We start from the raw sequence: 18,727 nt of genomic DNA on the forward strand, positions 1-18,727 counted from the left end.
ACGATAAATAGTTTGGACAAGAAGAGAATAGAAGCTTTCGAAATGTGGTGCTACAGAAGAATGCTGAAGATTAGATGGGTAGATCACATAACTAATGAGAAAGTATTGAATAGGATTGGGGAGAAGAGAAGTTTGTGGCACAACTTGACCAGAAGAAGGGATCGGTTGGTAGGACATGTTCTGGGGCATCAAGGGATCACCAATTTAGTATTGGAGGGCAGCGTGGAGGGTAAAAATCGTAGGGGGAGACCAAGAGATGAATACACTAAGCAGATTCAGAAGGATGTTGGTTGCAGTAGGTACTGGGAGATGAAAAAGCTTGCACAGGATAGAGTAGCATGGAGAGGTGCATCAAACCAGTCTCAGGACTGAAGACCACAACAACAACAACAATGGAACTTCCTGCTGGACTGAGACTCGAACTCGTGACCTTTGCCTTTCTCGGGCAAAGGCTCTACCAACTTTTTTTTATTATTATTACTACCTGCCAGAGAGGTCGGGGGAAAAGATGGCAGGGGTCGTCTTCCGAGGCCTGGCCTCCATGTCCCACTCCTGCCTTCCCAAAGCCAAGGAGGGAAAGGATTTCGACAGGATCAAGAGAACTTCATAGGACCATATATGAAGGGCTTATTTCAATAGTGGTACAAGTCCATTTTTGTTCATTCTGAGATATAGAGTCCTAAAGTTAAAAGAGCGCTGAAAAATCTGCAGTTGAGATACCGGAAATATTCAAGTATATATACCGACCGTCGACGTACAGTGAGGATGACGAAGAAAAAGTGTTACGTACTGTTGCGGAGGACCGAACAATAAGCACCAGGTCTCTCGCCACTGCAGTCGGTGTCACAATCTACTGTTATGCGAATACTCCATAGGAACCATTACCATCCCTTTCGCATGCAGAAGGTACAGGCATTATTGCCGGAAGACTACCAGAGGAGGTTTAACTTCTGCAACTTTATCCTATGGCGTCAGACCCACGACCTGCATTTTTCACGAACGATACTGCTCACCGACGAAGCCTATTTCACGAAGGAGGGTATAGTGAATTCGCATAACTGGCACGAGTGGGCGGAAGAAAACCCCCACAGCACAGAAATACTAGGGTACCAACAACTATGCGGTGTCGATCTGGTGTGGTATTATTGATCACCATCTCATAGGGCCACATGTGATACCACAAAGGTTTACAGGAGAGCGGTATCTGCGTTTCAAGGATGCTACATTACCGGAATTGTTGGAAGACGTTAGTCTGGCCTCTCGTATGAACCTGTGGTACATGCATGATGGTGCCCCCGCTCACTTCAGCGGCACAGTGCGACGCCACCTGGACGATTCCTTTCCTTCGAAATGGATCGGTCGTGGAGGCCCTGTAGCGTTGCCAGCAACATCACCAGACCTGAATCCACTGGATTTCTTTTTGTGGGGTATGAAGGAGAGGTTGTTGGTGTCAACACCCCTCAACATGGAATACAACATGCCTGTGATATTACGCAAAGAGATACAGACATCTTGGATCGTGTTCAGCAATCCTTCCTGCGAAGAGTTCAACTTTGCCACACACAACGTGGCTGTCATTTCGAACAGTACTGCCACTGCAGCTTCTGGTCATGTGTTTCTATGTTAGTTTCGATTTGTACAGCTATACTGTATTCGCTTGTATTAACTGCCACATACTTGTGTAGTTGTATTTTGTATTCTGCATCTATGTATCGTTTCTTAAGACTAAGTCTCGGACACAAAAACCAAATTATAAAACATTCATGTACAGTAGTGCAGCCCCTCCTCACGGTCGTTTCCCTGTGCCAACTAGACACTATACATAATACCGGCCAGCGTAACCGCTGCGAGAGAGATGTGGGCGCTGTCATTGCTCGCGGTCTCACGCAGACCGTCGCTTGACGCCGCATGCCTCGCCTTCTCGTCAGCGGCTAGACTACCTGCAACACTCGCATGTTGTGCCCTGTTGTCGATCTGTCCCCTTGGCCAATGTCGACGCACAGTAATACCCAAAATTCCACTTCATAAATGGCTCTGAGCACTATGGGACTCAGCATCTGAGGTCATCAGTCCCCTAGAACTTAGAACTACTTAAACCTAACTAACCTAAGGACATCACACACATCCATGCCCGAGGCAGGATTCGAACCTGCGACCATAGCAGTCCACGGTTCTGGACTGAAGTGCCTAGAACCGCACGGCCACCACGGCTGGCTCCACTTCATATTTCCAGATTTTTACCATTCAATTGCATTGTTGACACAGGAACATGCGGATAACGAATTTGTTTGTAGCTCAGTGTGTGACAATTTGCATGACATATTTTCCCTCATTTATGACTCACCCTGTATATATATTTTTGGTATTTTGTTTTATTCTTGCCGGCCGCTGAGGCCGAGCGGTTCTAGGTGCTTGAGTCTGGAACTGCGCGACCGCTACGGTCGCAGATTCGAGTCCTGCCTCGGGCATGGATGTGTGTGATGTCCTTAGGTTAGTTAGGTTTAAATAGTTCTAAGTCTAGGGGACTGATGCACTCAGATGTTAAGTCCCATAGTGCTCAGAGCCATTTGAACCCATTTTTTTGTTTTAGTCTTCTTATTGTTATTTTTAACTGGATCCTACAACGGCCACCAGAAGCTTCCGAGTTGTCGTCGCATAGCGAATGTAAGAGGGTCTCCCTCTAAACCATTTTCTCCGAGGATCAATCACGTGCCGTGAACCATTTACAAGTGTGTCTTCTAGTACTCGGAACGACCCAAGGGGCAGGAGGATCCACGAATAATGCACCTAAATAATTCGATAGTCGTGTTGTGGTACAATGCATGGTGGCGGAACGCCTCATGAGTCGGTGTCAGTTGGACCCACAATGCCAGAGCGTTTTCAGGCGCGGTTTGCAAAACATAATACAGCACTATGTCCTTCAGCTAGTTGACGGTTCTGGTAGTGGGAAAGTAAGCAGTATCTGGGTGTAGGAGTTCGTCTGGTGTGGTAGACTGGCCATCGTCGCAACAGGAGCGCCAGCATACATTGTACAAGATCCCAGCAGCTGCCTGTCAGGCAGTGCGCATCCAAATCGACGACTGCACAGTGTGGACACAAAGCGTTGTCAGCGAGATGTATGGAATGGAGGCGCTGGAGTGTGGCTAATTTGTCGTTCACCACCACATACCACAAGGAACGAGTTTACGTGGGCAGGTATAGGGTGCGGACAGTTCGCCACACCCTGATACAGTGGATGGTTGGGTGTTTTTGTTCGAGGTTGTTACGGAGTTGTCGTGCCTGGTAGATGCAGTAGTAATCTCTTGTGCTCGGTGCCTTCGTCATCGGTAGATCATAGGTCATGTTCGACTAGGAAATCGCGTATATGGGCAAGAGATGGGGCTATGTGGGCCACGGAGACCGGTGGATGAAGATCCCGTGGCACGACAATCTGTAGCAGCGTCCCCGTCAAGCTGTTGTTGGCCGCGGTCCATGTGAGCCACATCGTCCATAGGTGCAATGCCCGCACGCGGTTGTGAACATGAGTCAACCCCAGGCCCCTTGCTAGTGGAGGCTTCGTTAAAGTAGTGTAACGATCTTTGAACATATGACCTGCAATCACAAACTGTCTGTACACCGTCTAGAAACTATGGGCCATGGAGACTGTCAGAGGAAGAATGTGGGCAAAGTAATTAAGTTTGGACGCTAGGTAAGTGCTGACGTAGCGCGTTTGGAAAATAATATCCATATTGCGGAATCTGCTGTCATAGAGCAGCGCCTGTGCCCTCTGTAGTAGCCGGTGATATGTGGCTGTCGCAGTTCGGCGAACTGTACTGGAGAAATGCACCCCCAATGCGTTCAGTGAGAGAACTTCTTGGAAGGGTATCTCTGTCAGGTGTAGAAGGCCTCTCCCGACATCCATGTATGTCGTCTCTGCATCTTGACGACGCTGCCCGATACTGCGCCGTAGCAGCACAACCACTGAAGCGTCGCCTGGATTTCATCGGCTGACCGCTTGAAGAGCACCACGTCGTCTGCGAAGGCAGTACATCGGAAGGTCACGTCTCGAATGCAGATGCCTTCCAGTCGTTGGCGATGGCAGTGCAGTACGGGTTCGTGGGCCGCCGCGAATAAGACTCCTGATAAAGGACATCCCTGTCGCACCGACCGTCCAAGAGTGATGTGTTCAGTCTGGTGGCCATTGATCATAATCCGAGAGTGTGCCCCGTGAATTGAGCGGTGAGATAATCCTTGATGACGCCTGCGACAGGCCCATGCGTTCGAGCATGGCACGAAGGAAACTGTGGTCGATACGATCAAGGGCGTGATCAAAATCGATGGTGACAAGAGCACCTCGGAGGCGGCAGTCAGCTGCGAGCGCCGTAACGTCGCGGTAGGCGCCAAGTGCCCTGTGCATATTGTTGCCACTGCCTAAACACGTCTGATCATGTGTCCGATGGTGGTCTGAAGTCATGTGCGAAGGATACGGGCGAAAAGTTTATAATCCGCGTTCAGGAGTGTAAGAGGACGATAGTCGTAATAACGATGAAAACAGCTCGGTTTGAGAACTGGTATCAGAATGCCTTCGAGGAAATCTGTGGGGACGGTAAAATAGTCGCGGAGGAGGTCTGGAAACATTTGAATCCTCTGAACGCCCATCAGGGGACAGAAGGCGCAGTAGAATTCGTTCTGTAAGCTGTCTGGACCCGGTGGCTTGTTCGGAGCGTCGCCTGCCAAGGCCGCTGTTAAATGTTCAGCAGTTATGGGAGCCAGCAGGACGTCATTCTGGGCCACTACTCTGGGGTCAGGCAGACCACACAGGATGTCTTCGTACTCTCAACAGTCTGTGGGTTCTCGGCGTAAAACGACCTGTAATGCTGGACGAATACCGCAGCGATGGCGCACTTCGAGTCGACGCGTCCACCCTCTACTGCCTCTACTGATGTTATAAGGTGGTGTCTCTGTCTGATAACGTGACATACGGATGCCATTTTGGTGGGGATGGTATTCTGCACCCTTGCCAGGACTTGGACTCCATCAAACTGTTCCGTGGTGAGACAGAGTAGGTGTGCTTAGAGACAATTAACCTCTGTCTGCCGTTCACGTGATGGCGGTTGGGTCATGAGTCCCATCAGCGCAGTGTAATAAAATTCCGACGTCGCTCTGTCACGGCCATATCCATGAGTGTCTGTCGGACGGCTGACTTGGCGCACTCGAGCCACCAATTTAAGGTGGAAGGATGTGCATGCAAACTCCAGAGGCAGTGGTCCCATGTAGCAGCGATCTCCCACGACATGCATCCTCATACAGATAAGAAACGTTCAGTGTCCACGGACCATGGCTGCGATATGTAAGCTGTCGGGATTGTGACCGAGCAGATGGATGCCAAGTGGTCGACAAAGGCTGTCGGCCACAGTTCCGTGTCGCTTGTCACGGAGCAGAGTCCTCAAGGCGGCTGGCAGAGTGGTCGGTGAAATATGTATAGGCATGGCGGTCCCCTTGGAGATGCCACGTGTCATGTAGCGCCAGATCTCGCACGAATGCCCGTAGCGCCGGGCATGTAGAGTAGTACAGTGTTTGGTCTGCTGGATCCAAGATGCTATTAATATCGCCGCCTATGATGTAGTGGTCCATATTCCCATTCATGAGTGGAGTAATTTCTTCAGAATAAAAGGTGACCCTTTCTCTGCGATGAGATGACCCAGAGGGCACATGAACATTTACAATGCGGACTGCTCCAACCGTGACAGCAACACCTCATGCAGATGGCAGATACGTAACGTCCGATGCCTCGATGCTGTCTCGTAATAGGATGGTGATTCCACTGGCACTGTCGCTTGATGGAATGCTGTAGGCTGTGTATCCATAAATATTCAATTGCAGCTCTGGATGGATTTCTTGAAGGAGGGCGATATCCAGGTCCGCCGCCTGGAGCATATTATGAAACATGCACATTTCGATGACTGAGCGTATGCCATTAATGTTGACTGTGCGAACACAGTAGGATTGGGACATCTAAATGCGGAGTGAGTAGATGCAAATGTCAGCCTCTTGGTGATAATGGGGCCATTTGGCTTCTCTTCCTTTGCGGCATGTATCTTTACAGCACCCCTTCTGCGTGTGTGAGGCTCTCCCCATGTGGGGCGCCAGTCCCGTGTGGCGAAGGAGCGTCTAGTGCGTGTTCTGCCTCCATTTCAGCAGCCCAGTCATCGAGCGAGGAAGGGGTCACTGACGGCGCATCGTCATGGGCGTTGTTGTTGTGGTCTTCAGTCCTGAGAATCGTTTGATGCAGCTCTCCATGCTACCCTATCCTGTGCAAGCTTCTTTAATTCCCAGTACTTACTGCAACTGTTATAACCAGGAATAACACAATAACCTCGTCAGTCTGGTTTATTAAATCACAAATCACTTTTTAACAATTATGTTAGCAAAGCGTCTACCCAGGCTCACACTCAGAAGTAATGCATAATTAAAGTTTGGTTATACCAATGTCCAAATGTGCATAGCGGGGTGCACGTCCCGTAATTATTCCCAAGTCCAGTGAAGTTCAGTATCTCCAAGTGAAGTCGCTAGATTTCCGCCGAGCAGCCAGGTAACCTCAAGTGGTGCGGCGAGTCATCCACAGGCAGCTGTAACACGGCGTAATGCACTTCCCGATGAGAACTGTCGTTTGCGGCGGCGGCCGGGCTTATATAAGGCTTGTTAGTTAATGAAGCTGTAGGCTGGGATCGCTGTTTTCCAGGGAAAACCTATCGCAATGTTTCCTGGCGTAGCCAATTGCTGTGTGTTGACAAACGCGCGCGCGCGAAGGCGGCCAGCGATGGCAGCCGCGAGCCGCCCGGAGAAGTGCGGCCAGCGATGTATTTCTCGGCCACGTCAGGGCGCGTGCGTGTGAAGACGGCCAGCGATGGAAGCAGCGGGCCGCCCAGAGAAGTGCGGCCAGCGATGTATTTGGCGGCCGCGTACTGGAGCGCGTTGTTCAGTGTTTGTTAGACGTGGTGTATACCACAGCAACCTACATCCTTCTGAATCTGCTTAGTGTATTCATCTCTTGGTCTCCCTCTACGATTTTTACCCTCCGTGCTGCCCTCCAATGCTAAATTTGTGATCCCTTGATGCCTCAGAACATCTCCTCTTCTCCCCAATTCTATTCAATACTTCCTCATTAGTTATGTGATCTACCCATCTAATCTTCAGCATTCTTCTGTAGCACCACATTTCGAAAGCTTCTATTCTCTTGTTGTCCAAACGATTTATCGTCCATGTTTCACTTCCATACATGGCTACAATCCATACAAATACTTTCAGAAACGACTTCCTGACACTTAAATCTATACTCGATGTTAACAAATTTCTCTTCTTGAGAAACGCTTTCCTTGCCATTGCCAGTCTACATTTTATATCTTCTCTAGTTGGACCATCATCAGTTATTTTGCTCCCCAAATAGCAAAACTCCTTTTCTGCTTTAAGTGTCTCATTTCCTAATCTAATTCCCTCAGCATCACCCGACTTAATTCGACTACATTCCATTATCTTCGTTTTGCTTTTGTTGATGTTTATCTTATATCCTCCTTTCAAGACACTGTCCATTCCATTCAACTGCTCTTCCAAGTCCTTTGCTGTCTCTGATAGAATTACAATGTCATCGGCGAACCTGAAAGTTTTTACTTCTTCTCCATGGATTTTAATACCTACTCCGAAATTTTCTTTTGTTTCCTTTACTGCTTGCTCAATATACAGATTGAATAACATCGGGGAGAGGTTACAACCCTGTCTCACTCCCTTCGCAACCACTGCTTCCCTTTCATGCCCCTCAACTCTTATAACTGCCATCTGGTTCCTGTACAAATTGTAAATAGCCTTTCGCTCCCTGTATTTTACCCCTGCCACCTTTAGAATTTGAAAGAGAGTATTCCAGTCAACATTGTCAAAAGCTTTCTTTAAGTCTACAAATGCCAGAAACGTAGGTTTGCCTTTCCTTAATCTTTCTTCTAAGATAAGTCATAAGGTCAGTATTGCCTCACGTGTTCCAATATTTCTGCGGAATCCAAACTGATCTTCTCTGAGGTCGGCTTCTACCAGTTTTTCCATTCATCTGTAAAGAATTCGTGTTAGTATTTTGCTCCATCAACTGGTCTTTGTCCTGAGGGGCTTCAGTCATGGGAACGTCAGGGCTGGGTGAGGCCACCGTCCTGTCCGTGGTGTCGGATGCCTGCCTTGGGGCGGTGCTGGTAGATTCCGAAGGCAACGACGCGTCAGAGACGGCGTCGGCAGCGTGCTCCCTGTCTCCGGCCTGTTGGTCGTCTTCCGTCGAGAGGCGGCGTTTCTTATGACGCTTCGGCGACCGTTGTTTCCGCGTCCGTGTGTCCGCTCACGTCGAGAGACTTGGGTCAGTACCTCCCACCATGCGTCCGGCGTCCGGAACCGACGCCTCTGATAAGACGAGGTGGTGGTGGTGGTGGTGCTGGTGGTGGTTGCCGGCGTTGTGTCTGTCAAGGGCGTCTCGTCATGCGGCGCCGCAGTCACGGCATTGTCTCGTGGGCGCATTGGACTGCAGCATGGGTGCGGCATATGTGCACATTAGCTACACCGATTCCACATACGTAAGCGGTAATGCAGTTGCCACAGCTGTGTGTACTGGTTCCGCATGTGGCACCTGGTCAAGGCGGCGCTGGAGGCAGTTGGATCGGACGTGGCCCTCCTGTCTACAGCCGGCACACGCCTGAGGTTGCCCTTCATAAATAATGATGGCTCGGCAACCTCCGATGAACACCTACGACGGCAAGTGTTTTAGGAGTTCGATGCGCACCTTCGGACGCCACTGAGCACGTGATAGGTTTCAAAGGTGTGCCATTTCTCTTCCGTGTAGCTTAGGACTGTTCCATATGGCCGCAACGCATCAGTAACGAGCGCTGCCGAGTCTTCGAACAGCAGTTCGAATATGCGCACAGTGCGCACACCCATACCCGCGTTTTCCACGGTTACCGTGCTTACGTTACAGTCAGAGTGGCGAAAGCGGTTGCCGTTGGTGGAACGTCGCACTAGCTTGTCACCGCCTCTTCGTTCCACATCTTGAAATAGACTGTACTGGAAGTGATAGACAGGTGTATGCCTATCAGCTCGTGGGGATCGAAATGCATGTCGTCTCTGAGAATGCGTTCGTGTTCATAAGCCTGTGGACGCGCATAGGAATCGTTAAACGTGAGTTTCACTGTCGCCTGGCGGTAAGAGAACGTCACATCTAGTGAGAGTTCGAAATTACAACAGCGAACGCAGTACGTCGAGTAGCGAGTAAACAAACACGAGTCACGGCCACGTGCCGACTGATCGTACCAACTGAGCTACCCAAGCACGACCCACGACTCGTCCTCACAGCTTCAGTTCCGCCAGTACCTCGTTTCCTAAGTTCCAAACTTCACAGAAGCTCTTCTGCAAACCTTGCAGAACTATCACTCCTGGAAGAAAGGATATTGCGGAGACATGGCTTAGCCACAGCGTGGGCGGCGTTCCCAGAATGAGATTTTCTCTCTACAGCGGAGTGTGCGCTGATGTGAAACTTCCTTTCGTGGGCAAGAGCTGTACCAACTGGTAGAGCACTTGCCCGCGAAAAGCAAAGGTCTCGAGTTCGAGTCTCGGTCCGGCACACGGTTTTAATCTTCCAGGAAGTTCCACCATCTTCTCTGTTCCAAGAATATCTAAAGTGACTAAATATTTTTTCTTATGCATCGTAGACAATTTTGTCAACATCACTGTTGTTTTGTGGGTAGTATTTGGCTCCTCAAACTACATAAAATGTAGAAAACATTGCTGTGTGATATGTCAAAGCAATCTTGAAATTTTGCCTTCAAAATTTGTATGTAATATTTTACACTTTTCACAATAAATGTGTTTTGGTGTTGATTTGTTATACTTTTGCCATTTTGGTAAAATCACTTTGCAAACAAAATACTAGGTTCAAATAAAAATGTGTCTTCCATCCCTCCGATTATCAAAATTGGTCAACTCAAATTATTTTTGGTAGAGGAGGTGTGTTATTTATTGTTCGTTACATAAGACAGTTTTCGACCATTAATTTGACAAATATATGTAGAATAAATTTTAACCATGAAACAATTAACTAAATTATAATAACTTCGAACAATGAATCCATGAAGGGTGAGTGTGCAGCCAAGAGTTCTATGCAGTGTTATGCGTTACTGTTGCACTAGGTGGATAGAAATAAAGCGTTCATTTATTGACAATCAGGAAGCGGCAACTGGGTAGTCGAAAGGACGCAGTGCACATGCATCAGAGCGCGCAACCTCTGTGCCCGCCGTGACAATGGCCACATCCGACAAGTGAGGAAACTATGAGTGGGGAGGTAATAGTCAGGGAGGAACAGCAGCTGCTCTGAAGGCCTTCAGTATGACTCTCTTCTATCCACTGTTTCGATGCACAGACTACCGCCGCATCAAAACGCCCTGTAAGACTCTCAGTATGACAACCTAATTCCCACAGACTATTCTCTATGCACGATTCGAATTCACTCAGATACTAATGTTACGTGATTTGACGTTTCCAAGGACTAGTAGTATTAGGTTTTACATCTGCACTTCATTTGATAGCTCTTCCTTGTTTAATTTTGTATTATAAAGCTCACTTTCACTCTCAGAGACGAGACGGAGCTCCGGGGCCTATATGTATTTTGTGGACGTGGGTGGCCGGGGGAGGAGGGGGGCGGCTCAGTTGGAATGGCGAACTGGCAGCACAATGCGACTGTTATTCAATTACACAATACTTAAAAAATCAGTTAAAAAAGGCAAACAGTGAATGATTAAAACATAAGGTGATATTAATGGCACAGATGATCAGGACTTGATAATTTCTGAGGAAAACGTTATGGGGTTGATGCACAGGATGCTGATGTCTCTGTGACTTGGCTGTAGATAATATTTGGTGACACGGTATAAGCAGCTTAAGATAAAAAGTTGGATGGAATAGGATGCAGATGCGGTGCAAAATGATTTGGAAAAGGGAATTTATCAGGTCAGCATTGAGGGATTTGGAGATGTAGAATGGAATCTGACTGATTTTGTAGTGGTAATTGGGAAAAGTAGGATCATAGATGTTGTGTACAGATAGGAGTCTGATTAAACGAGGCTATCTACCTGTGAGAAAGTAAAATGGGAATGTCTCTTGCGGTATGTGAGGGGGACATTGGGGCAAATCACAGAACAAATAGGCATGCAATTTGTCAAAGCATGCATGTGGTCTGCCTGAGTTAGGATAAAGTGTTTTACATATTTAGTGGAGGAAGTGGGCATAGGGCAGGAACGATTGGGATTCAGCGTCCTGCCGATTGGGAGATCGGTAGAGGAAGCATCAGGGTAGAACAGGAATGGAAACTGACCACAATATTTCAAAGGAAACATACTGGTATTCACTTGAAGCGATTTAGGTAAATCATAGAAATCATAAATACAGGTAGTGGAACTGATATTTTAACATCCATCATCCCAAATATGGAATCAGTGACTCACTACTGCACTACTTGACTCTATTGAAATGTAGGGAGTTACTGGACTGAGCTGTGTAGGAAGAGGGGATATGCGAACACAGTCATTTTAGATTTTGTGGCATAAGGTGTCAGACAAATAACACACCTTACATTGAATTCCTGAAACTATTGTGGTTAAACCGGTATGTCACTCGACATAATTACGTAAAAATGTACGAATTTTATTGATATGAAAATCGAATAAACGGGACATCTCAGGACTATAAACCACCAACACTCGCACTAGGAATTGCATGCAAGTGATTTCCCAGACCTAAGCTATGAGACGCAGTTCTGAGGAAGGGACAATTTTATGGCAGCAATGGCCGTTCCCTGTTCGGCTGAAAACTTCACAGCGAGAGATCCAGCGGTAACAGTGCCATGCCGTGGCCACTGTGCAGGCCGCCGGCAGTGGCCACCCCTGTCACTGCTTTTAACGACGACACTTCAGAAAGCCTTTCTGCAGGAACAGCTGTAGATGGCAGTTAAACGTCCGGAGAAACCCAGCTCAAAACATTGGTGACTCTCTGCAGCCACCTGCCTTATAACCAGCGTGGATAAAAGTGTTTGACTCAGTATTATGTAGCAGAAGTTAAACTTTGCCCTACGAAAAAAACGATGCCTTTTATAGGCTGCAGAAAGGCTAGTGGGTGGAGTTATAACAAGTATGAATGCTCTGATTGGCCAGAAAGAAAAAGCGTGGCCACCAGCTTTGATATAGGGAAATTCAGAGAGAATAATTTGCTCTTCTCACGCAGCAAATCGTCGAGAGTTTGAGCAAGACGACTCGCGCTGCGCTGAGACGATTGTGTGAGTAATTACGTGAACACTTCTTCATAAGCTCGTTTTAGGTCTTAAATAGTTAAACTGCAAAGTCTCCTAGTATGCAGAATTGCACCAGGAACTGACAGTTGATGCTTGCGAGCGATTTGAGTGCAATGACATACGTGCTGTTCCAACCAAGTAGTGTGTCCCGTACCAATAAACTTAGCTACGGAGCAACTAGGAGCCTCGGCTTCATTGAAGACATAGGAAATGTATCAGACTGGTGTTTAACAGTCGAGAGAGATTTAGAATAGACTCGCAGGATGACAGCTCGCCCCGCCAGCAGCCACTGCCGCCGCCGACGAAACGTAAACACGCACGCTCGCGCTCTGCCAACGAGTGATATTCTCTTGACTGTCAGAACACCAGTCTCTCCTGTTTTTTCGTGCATTCAACCGTGAGATGTAGACAAACATATTGACGATTGTCGGGCTTAACTGAATGCAGGAACGCGAGGTATCTGATCTAACGAAAGGACTGACCAGCCACTGTAGAGTGCTTTATACTCCGAAGTTATTCAACTGTTTTAATTGTGCAATTGTATTCGCAGTGATATTTAGGTGCCCTGTAGGGACCCTATTCAATTTTGGGTATTTTCATCTGCATTTTTAGCTTCATTGGTATCTCTAGCCCCAAATGCATTTAATTTGTTCCTATTTTATCGACCCCTAGACATGGTCATCAACCGTCTTACTATTAAAGAACCTTAGAATAGTCAGGGATATCACTTCACAGATGTGAACACCCAGTATCAATATTTTACCATCCTGTACATATTACAATTAAGATTACTATGTCATAAAGTCGCACTTAGAGTAAAAAATAAACCTTAATAACGAAAATCTAAGATTTTCATTTCTTTTGATAAAATATAGTTACGCCTGAACCCGTACACTAATTTCTGTTAGCGAAAACGTTTCTTTTACATGGAGTGTAGTGGAACCGACATTGAGATCATTGTCTGATTACATCACTGTCTGTACGGCTGCAGTCTTTTGAACTGTGCACGGTGAGCTGTTGTCTTCCTACCTTGCAGACCACAGGTTACACAAAAATGCCTAAGACACTCACAGAGCGTCCTTGTGCCACTGTGGTCAGAAGATAGGTCAGAACCAGTCACACAAGTGTTAAAGTGGGAGCGTGCTGTGAATGACACGTGCAAGAATTGGTCAGGTGGCAAAGGTTAATAGGTCACGAGAGTATTCCTCGAGGATGGAGTCGGGATTTGGGGCCCCTCTTGCCGCGTGCGGCCGACTTACGGTCTCGCCGAGGCAGAGGGCGTCCTCGGTGCCGAGCAGACACTTGCTGACGTTGAGGCTGCGCAGCTGGCAGCCGGGGTCGCGCGCCGCCTCGAACACGTGGTGGAAGCCGGAGGCGGCGGCGTGCTGCGCGGCGTCGCAGGCGGGCGCCGGCTGCAGCAGCCGGCCGCACAGCACCGAGTCCGAGTTGCGCTTGCACTCGTCCGGCCAGCCGGCCGCCGAGCCGGACAGCGACAGCGCGAGCGGCTGGCGCGGCAGCGTGGCCGCGTGCCGGCCCAGGCTCGACGAGTAGGCCGCCATGGCGCCGCGCGGCAGCGACGAGAAGTAGTAGCAGCCGCCGCTGGACGGCGTGCTCGGCGCCGCCCCCGGCCGGCCCCCGCCACCCCCGCCGCCCGGCAGCGCGCCGCCACCGCCGCCGCCGCTGCTGCTGCCCGAGCCTGCGCAGCCCGCCCCTCACCTCGACGTCTGCTGCACGTACACGACTACAGGGGAAAGTGCGCCGCCGGGCCAGGTGCTCAGGGTGGTTAGATTTGTCGACAGAGAAACGACGGGGCCGTTACGGGAGAATGGACTGTCGGGAATCTCACTAACGACACAGTCTGAAAAATCCTCGAATGAACCTCAAGTCTTTCCCTCCTCAATGTACTTATAAAACAATCATCTACTGTTCATATCACCGCCCCCTAGCCAATACCAGGCACGTGTGAGTTATATGTGGGATGTACTTACTACTGGTGGATTGGCATCGACTTCCCTCAGCTCAGGAGAAACTGGTCCTAGGTAGGACCACCAGCCTTCCTGTCACCTAGTAGTTTAAATACTCCATTCGCACAGAAATACGCCATGGCAATAATGATTGACATTCCCGGAGCATTTGATAATCTCTGGTGGCCCGCACTGTTTCAGAGGCTAAGACATCTGGAGGTACCACAGTAACTGTACATCAGTTTTCTAGACTACTTTAAAGACCGAGTAGTCGAATGGCAAATGGAGAGTTGGAAAGTAATTAAAAGAATTATCAAAGGCTGTCCTCAAGGGTCGATCTGCGGCCCCATCTTCTCGGACATAACAATCCAACCCCTCCTACAACTTCTGGATGGGGATGACAGGTCAGACGGCATTGTCGCCTACGCAGATGACCTATTAGTTGTAGTCACTGCAAACAACAGAGCCCATTTAGAAGAGAAAGGCAGTGGAATACTACAAACAATTACTCAGTGGTGTCACAACAACAAACTCAGGATAGCCGAAAACAAAACAACATACACTTTACTGAAAGGATCACTCCAAAGGAATCCTTTGGTTAAAATAGGAGACACAAACATCAAACGAGCACACATTATGCGCTATCTTGGGGTACACATAGATGAAAAACTGAATTTCCACGAACACACAAGGCTAACAACACACAAAGCAGAAAAAGTACCACACAAACTGGTGATGCTAAATTCAAAACAGTACAGACTACCTCTACCAGTCATATGTACATACCACTGTGCGCTCTTCGAATCAGTACTCAGCTTCGCAGCTAGCACGTGGGCACATAGACTGAACATGGTCACCAACAAAGCATTCGTCAGACGAGGGCAGAGAAGTGTCCTACTTAGGCTATCTGGAGCCTTCGGTACCACCTCAGCGGATGCACTGTGTGTGGTGCTCGTAATATGCCCCACTGATATCACGATCAAATACAGAACTGCCAGGTTCTGGTTAAAGGTGGGGAGACTAGATAAGGTACACACAATAACCGGTGTGCTGATAGAGACGATACATCACCTTAAAAGTTGGCGTTTGGATACGTGGGAAGGTGAGTGGCATGTAAGTGATAAGGGACATAGACTGCACGACTTCCTCCCTGACATAAGGGAGCGGTTGAGAATGAGACATATCGATCCCAGCCACGGTATGGTACATATCTTAACCAGACACGGACCTTATCCCTCGCACTTAAACCGCGTGAGTCTACGGCAGACACCTACATGCACATGCGGGGAAGAAGGTTCCCCAGAACACACTGTCCTTTTTCTGCGGGTAATACGCGAACAATGGACCAACACTACACTTACACTACACAGATACCGACATAGATGCATACACAGCGATAAGAGACAAAGAACAATGGGCACAATTAAACACACTGACAAACAGTATTTCAAAAACACATGAAGAGTACATGAGGACACGACATTACAGACATGCCTATGTGCAGCGTGACAACAATCTACAGAGGATAGACAGCGATACCGACAGTGACAGCGAAAATAGTGACAATGAGGAGGAACAGGATGAGGAAGCTCAGATGTGACAGTAAATAAGCAAAAGTGCTGGCAATCTAGCCATGAAAACACCAAATACTGTATATGGATGGGCAGCTACAGTAGTTAATGCATAGAATTAGTAATAAATAAGATAAGCAACATTATTTCTCTACTAATAACCGTTTGTGTGTGTGTGTGTGTGTGTGTGTGTGTGTGTGTGTGACTGCCAGTCAACAGAACGAAGAAACCATTCCAAGATATTCACCATCAGTCCCATTCGGTGATGGTACTAACAAATCCCTCCTCTATCCTCTTTTTATATTCTTCTTAAAAAAACAACAAAATTTTATTTATATTTCCATCTTAAATTATTGTTATTTTGAAAAGTATCATTCTTTGTAAATATTGTACATAAAACAAAAGAAAAGAAAACTGTAAAAAAGATGAAAAACGAATATTGTAAGATGTACACCCTGTTTTAAACATCAGGTAACAGGTCTATAATTAGGCAAGAAATAAATAAATAAAATAAAAGAAAACATGGAGAACATGATCTTCAGAAACATAATAAACCCAAAGAACTGCCATGTTAAATACTGGTACCGTTATGTCGATGACATAATATGCCTGATTGATGAACCGCACACACACATAGAACAGCTACACAATGGAATAAACAACTTACACCTAAAAATTAACTTCACATTAGAAACAGAAACAAACAACACACTACGCTTTGTAGATCTCGCCATACAAAAAACAAACAACACACACAACTTCACAATATTCAGGAAACCGACAACCACAAGCACAACCATTCACAACCTATCAAACCACCCATTGACACATAAGCATGCAAACTTCAGATTCATGCTCCACATATTAAACAGGACACACATGAACAAACAGAACTACACACAAGAACTAAACACAATAAAACAAATAGCAGTAGAAAATGGTTATACTGCCCAAATGGTAAACAAGTTAAATCAAAAACTTTGCAAACAGTACAAAAATGAACACACCACACACACACACACACACAAATCCTCACCCAGCACAGAACAATACAAAACACAAACAATGACCACATACATGACACAACAGAGCAACAACACACACACAAAACGAAATGGCGCATACTCACCTAGAATAACAAGGTTGTTCACAGAATAGGCAACATATTAAAGAAACAGGAACTCCAAATAGTATACAGGACAGGGAAGACAACATAGAAGAAGATCAGAACACAAGACCCACCCATGGAAAAATAAACAGGTCAGGAATATTTGAACTCACATGCAACACTTGCCAGTCACTTTACATAAGACAAACATGCAGAAACTTTAAAACAAGATATTCGGAGTATCTCAGAGCTTAAAAAAGCAACAGCTCCCATAGCACATTTGCTGACCACCTTATAGCCAACAACCACCACCCAACCACAATAGAAACAGACTTAAGAATACTAAAACCAAGCCACAGCCTATACAGAAAACTGACCATTGAGGAAAACTTCCATATACATAAGGCAATAGCGGAAGGAAAACAGGTCTTAAACAAATACACTACACTCTGCAAGGGCACACTGTTTAACACATTAAAGGGACTTTACAAATAAAAACAGCACATACAAATAAAGTCTACATACACGCACACGCGCGCACGAACGTACACACACACACACACACACACACACACACACACACACATACACACGAAAAATAAATACACTAAAATCTGCAGACACACCATACACACACAAATAGGATTACCACATAAAAGACAACACACACAGCTAAGAAGCACACAGAAAACACACACACACACACACACACACACACACACACACACACACACACACAAAGATAAAATGCAAATAAAATTCAAATTTGGCGCCGAACTCTCTGGTGAGCAAATGAACACTGACTGGGCTGGGACACATAACAAACCACAATGACACTGTGTTCTGGTGTAGTGAAAAGCGGAAGTTCTTAAAAATATATTTTTTTAGTAAATGAAGTCTTTCGTCAGACATAATAAATATATGTAGTGAAGCCAATTGACTGCACTTAACAGATACATTCAATGTGTTGGTCTTGAATAGTTGTACTAGCAATAATTGCCGTTCACTTCACATAATAGTGAACTTAATTACCTTTGTTACTTCCCAATTAAAGATTCTGTCAGGATTAACAAATTTCAAAGCTCAACTTTCACATTTCCAACACACTATACTTTACTATCCGTAAGCACTGCCTTCCATATTAGTTGTATGTGCAGCACTGCCATAAACTTTTGTATGTGGAAGAACAGTTAGCAGGTAGCAAGCTGTGGTGATTAGAAATGGCCAAAGTTCCGTGTGTCAATGTATCTTTCGATACAGATTGTCTCTTAAGACTCACCACCGCTATTGTGGTGAGCAGATAAAACCTGATGTGATTATTCTTCTCTAAGAAGTGATATAGCTAAAAATAATTGAAATAGTAACCATTACTCTATTTTCAATTAGTCATTTAATAACTACATAGTTCTAGCCGCGTAAGTAACATGAATTATTGTTACAGGAAGTGGAAGTTGTTATTAAGGAACTGTTAGATACAGAAAGAAGTCATTTCACTCGGTACTTAGCAGCAATACCACATTCAAACTTATTTGAATGATTTTACAAGTAGTCAATTCCAGTAGATGTAATGTGATACTTATTTGCATCTATCTAGACATTTCTGGACAACAAGCTTGCCTGTCTCGGCTTAAAATGCTATTTTGGTGAGCACCTGTGGATGTTGTGAATAATGAATCTTATTTACATCTTACTTATGATCAAGACCGTATTTTTACAGATTGCATTTCTGCTTGTAACTGGGTGG

The 18,727-nt window shown here is 46.5% G+C and overlaps 1 protein-coding gene across 1 annotated transcript in view; it reads right to left on the bottom strand.

The window, feature by feature from the left end:
* Positions 1-18,727, bottom strand: part of LOC124796227 — a 166,409-nt gene that overhangs the window by 53,055 nt on the left and 94,627 nt on the right. Inside the window, exon 10 of the mRNA XM_047260318.1 lies at positions 13,600-13,939. Within this exon, the coding sequence (XP_047116274.1) occupies positions 13,600-13,939 (340 nt within the window). The remainder of the gene's footprint in view (positions 1-13,599; positions 13,940-18,727) is intronic.

Source organism: Schistocerca piceifrons, chromosome 4, assembly GCF_021461385.2.
Source record: "Schistocerca piceifrons isolate TAMUIC-IGC-003096 chromosome 4, iqSchPice1.1, whole genome shotgun sequence".
NCBI classification, from domain to species: domain Eukaryota; kingdom Metazoa; phylum Arthropoda; class Insecta; order Orthoptera; family Acrididae; genus Schistocerca; species Schistocerca piceifrons.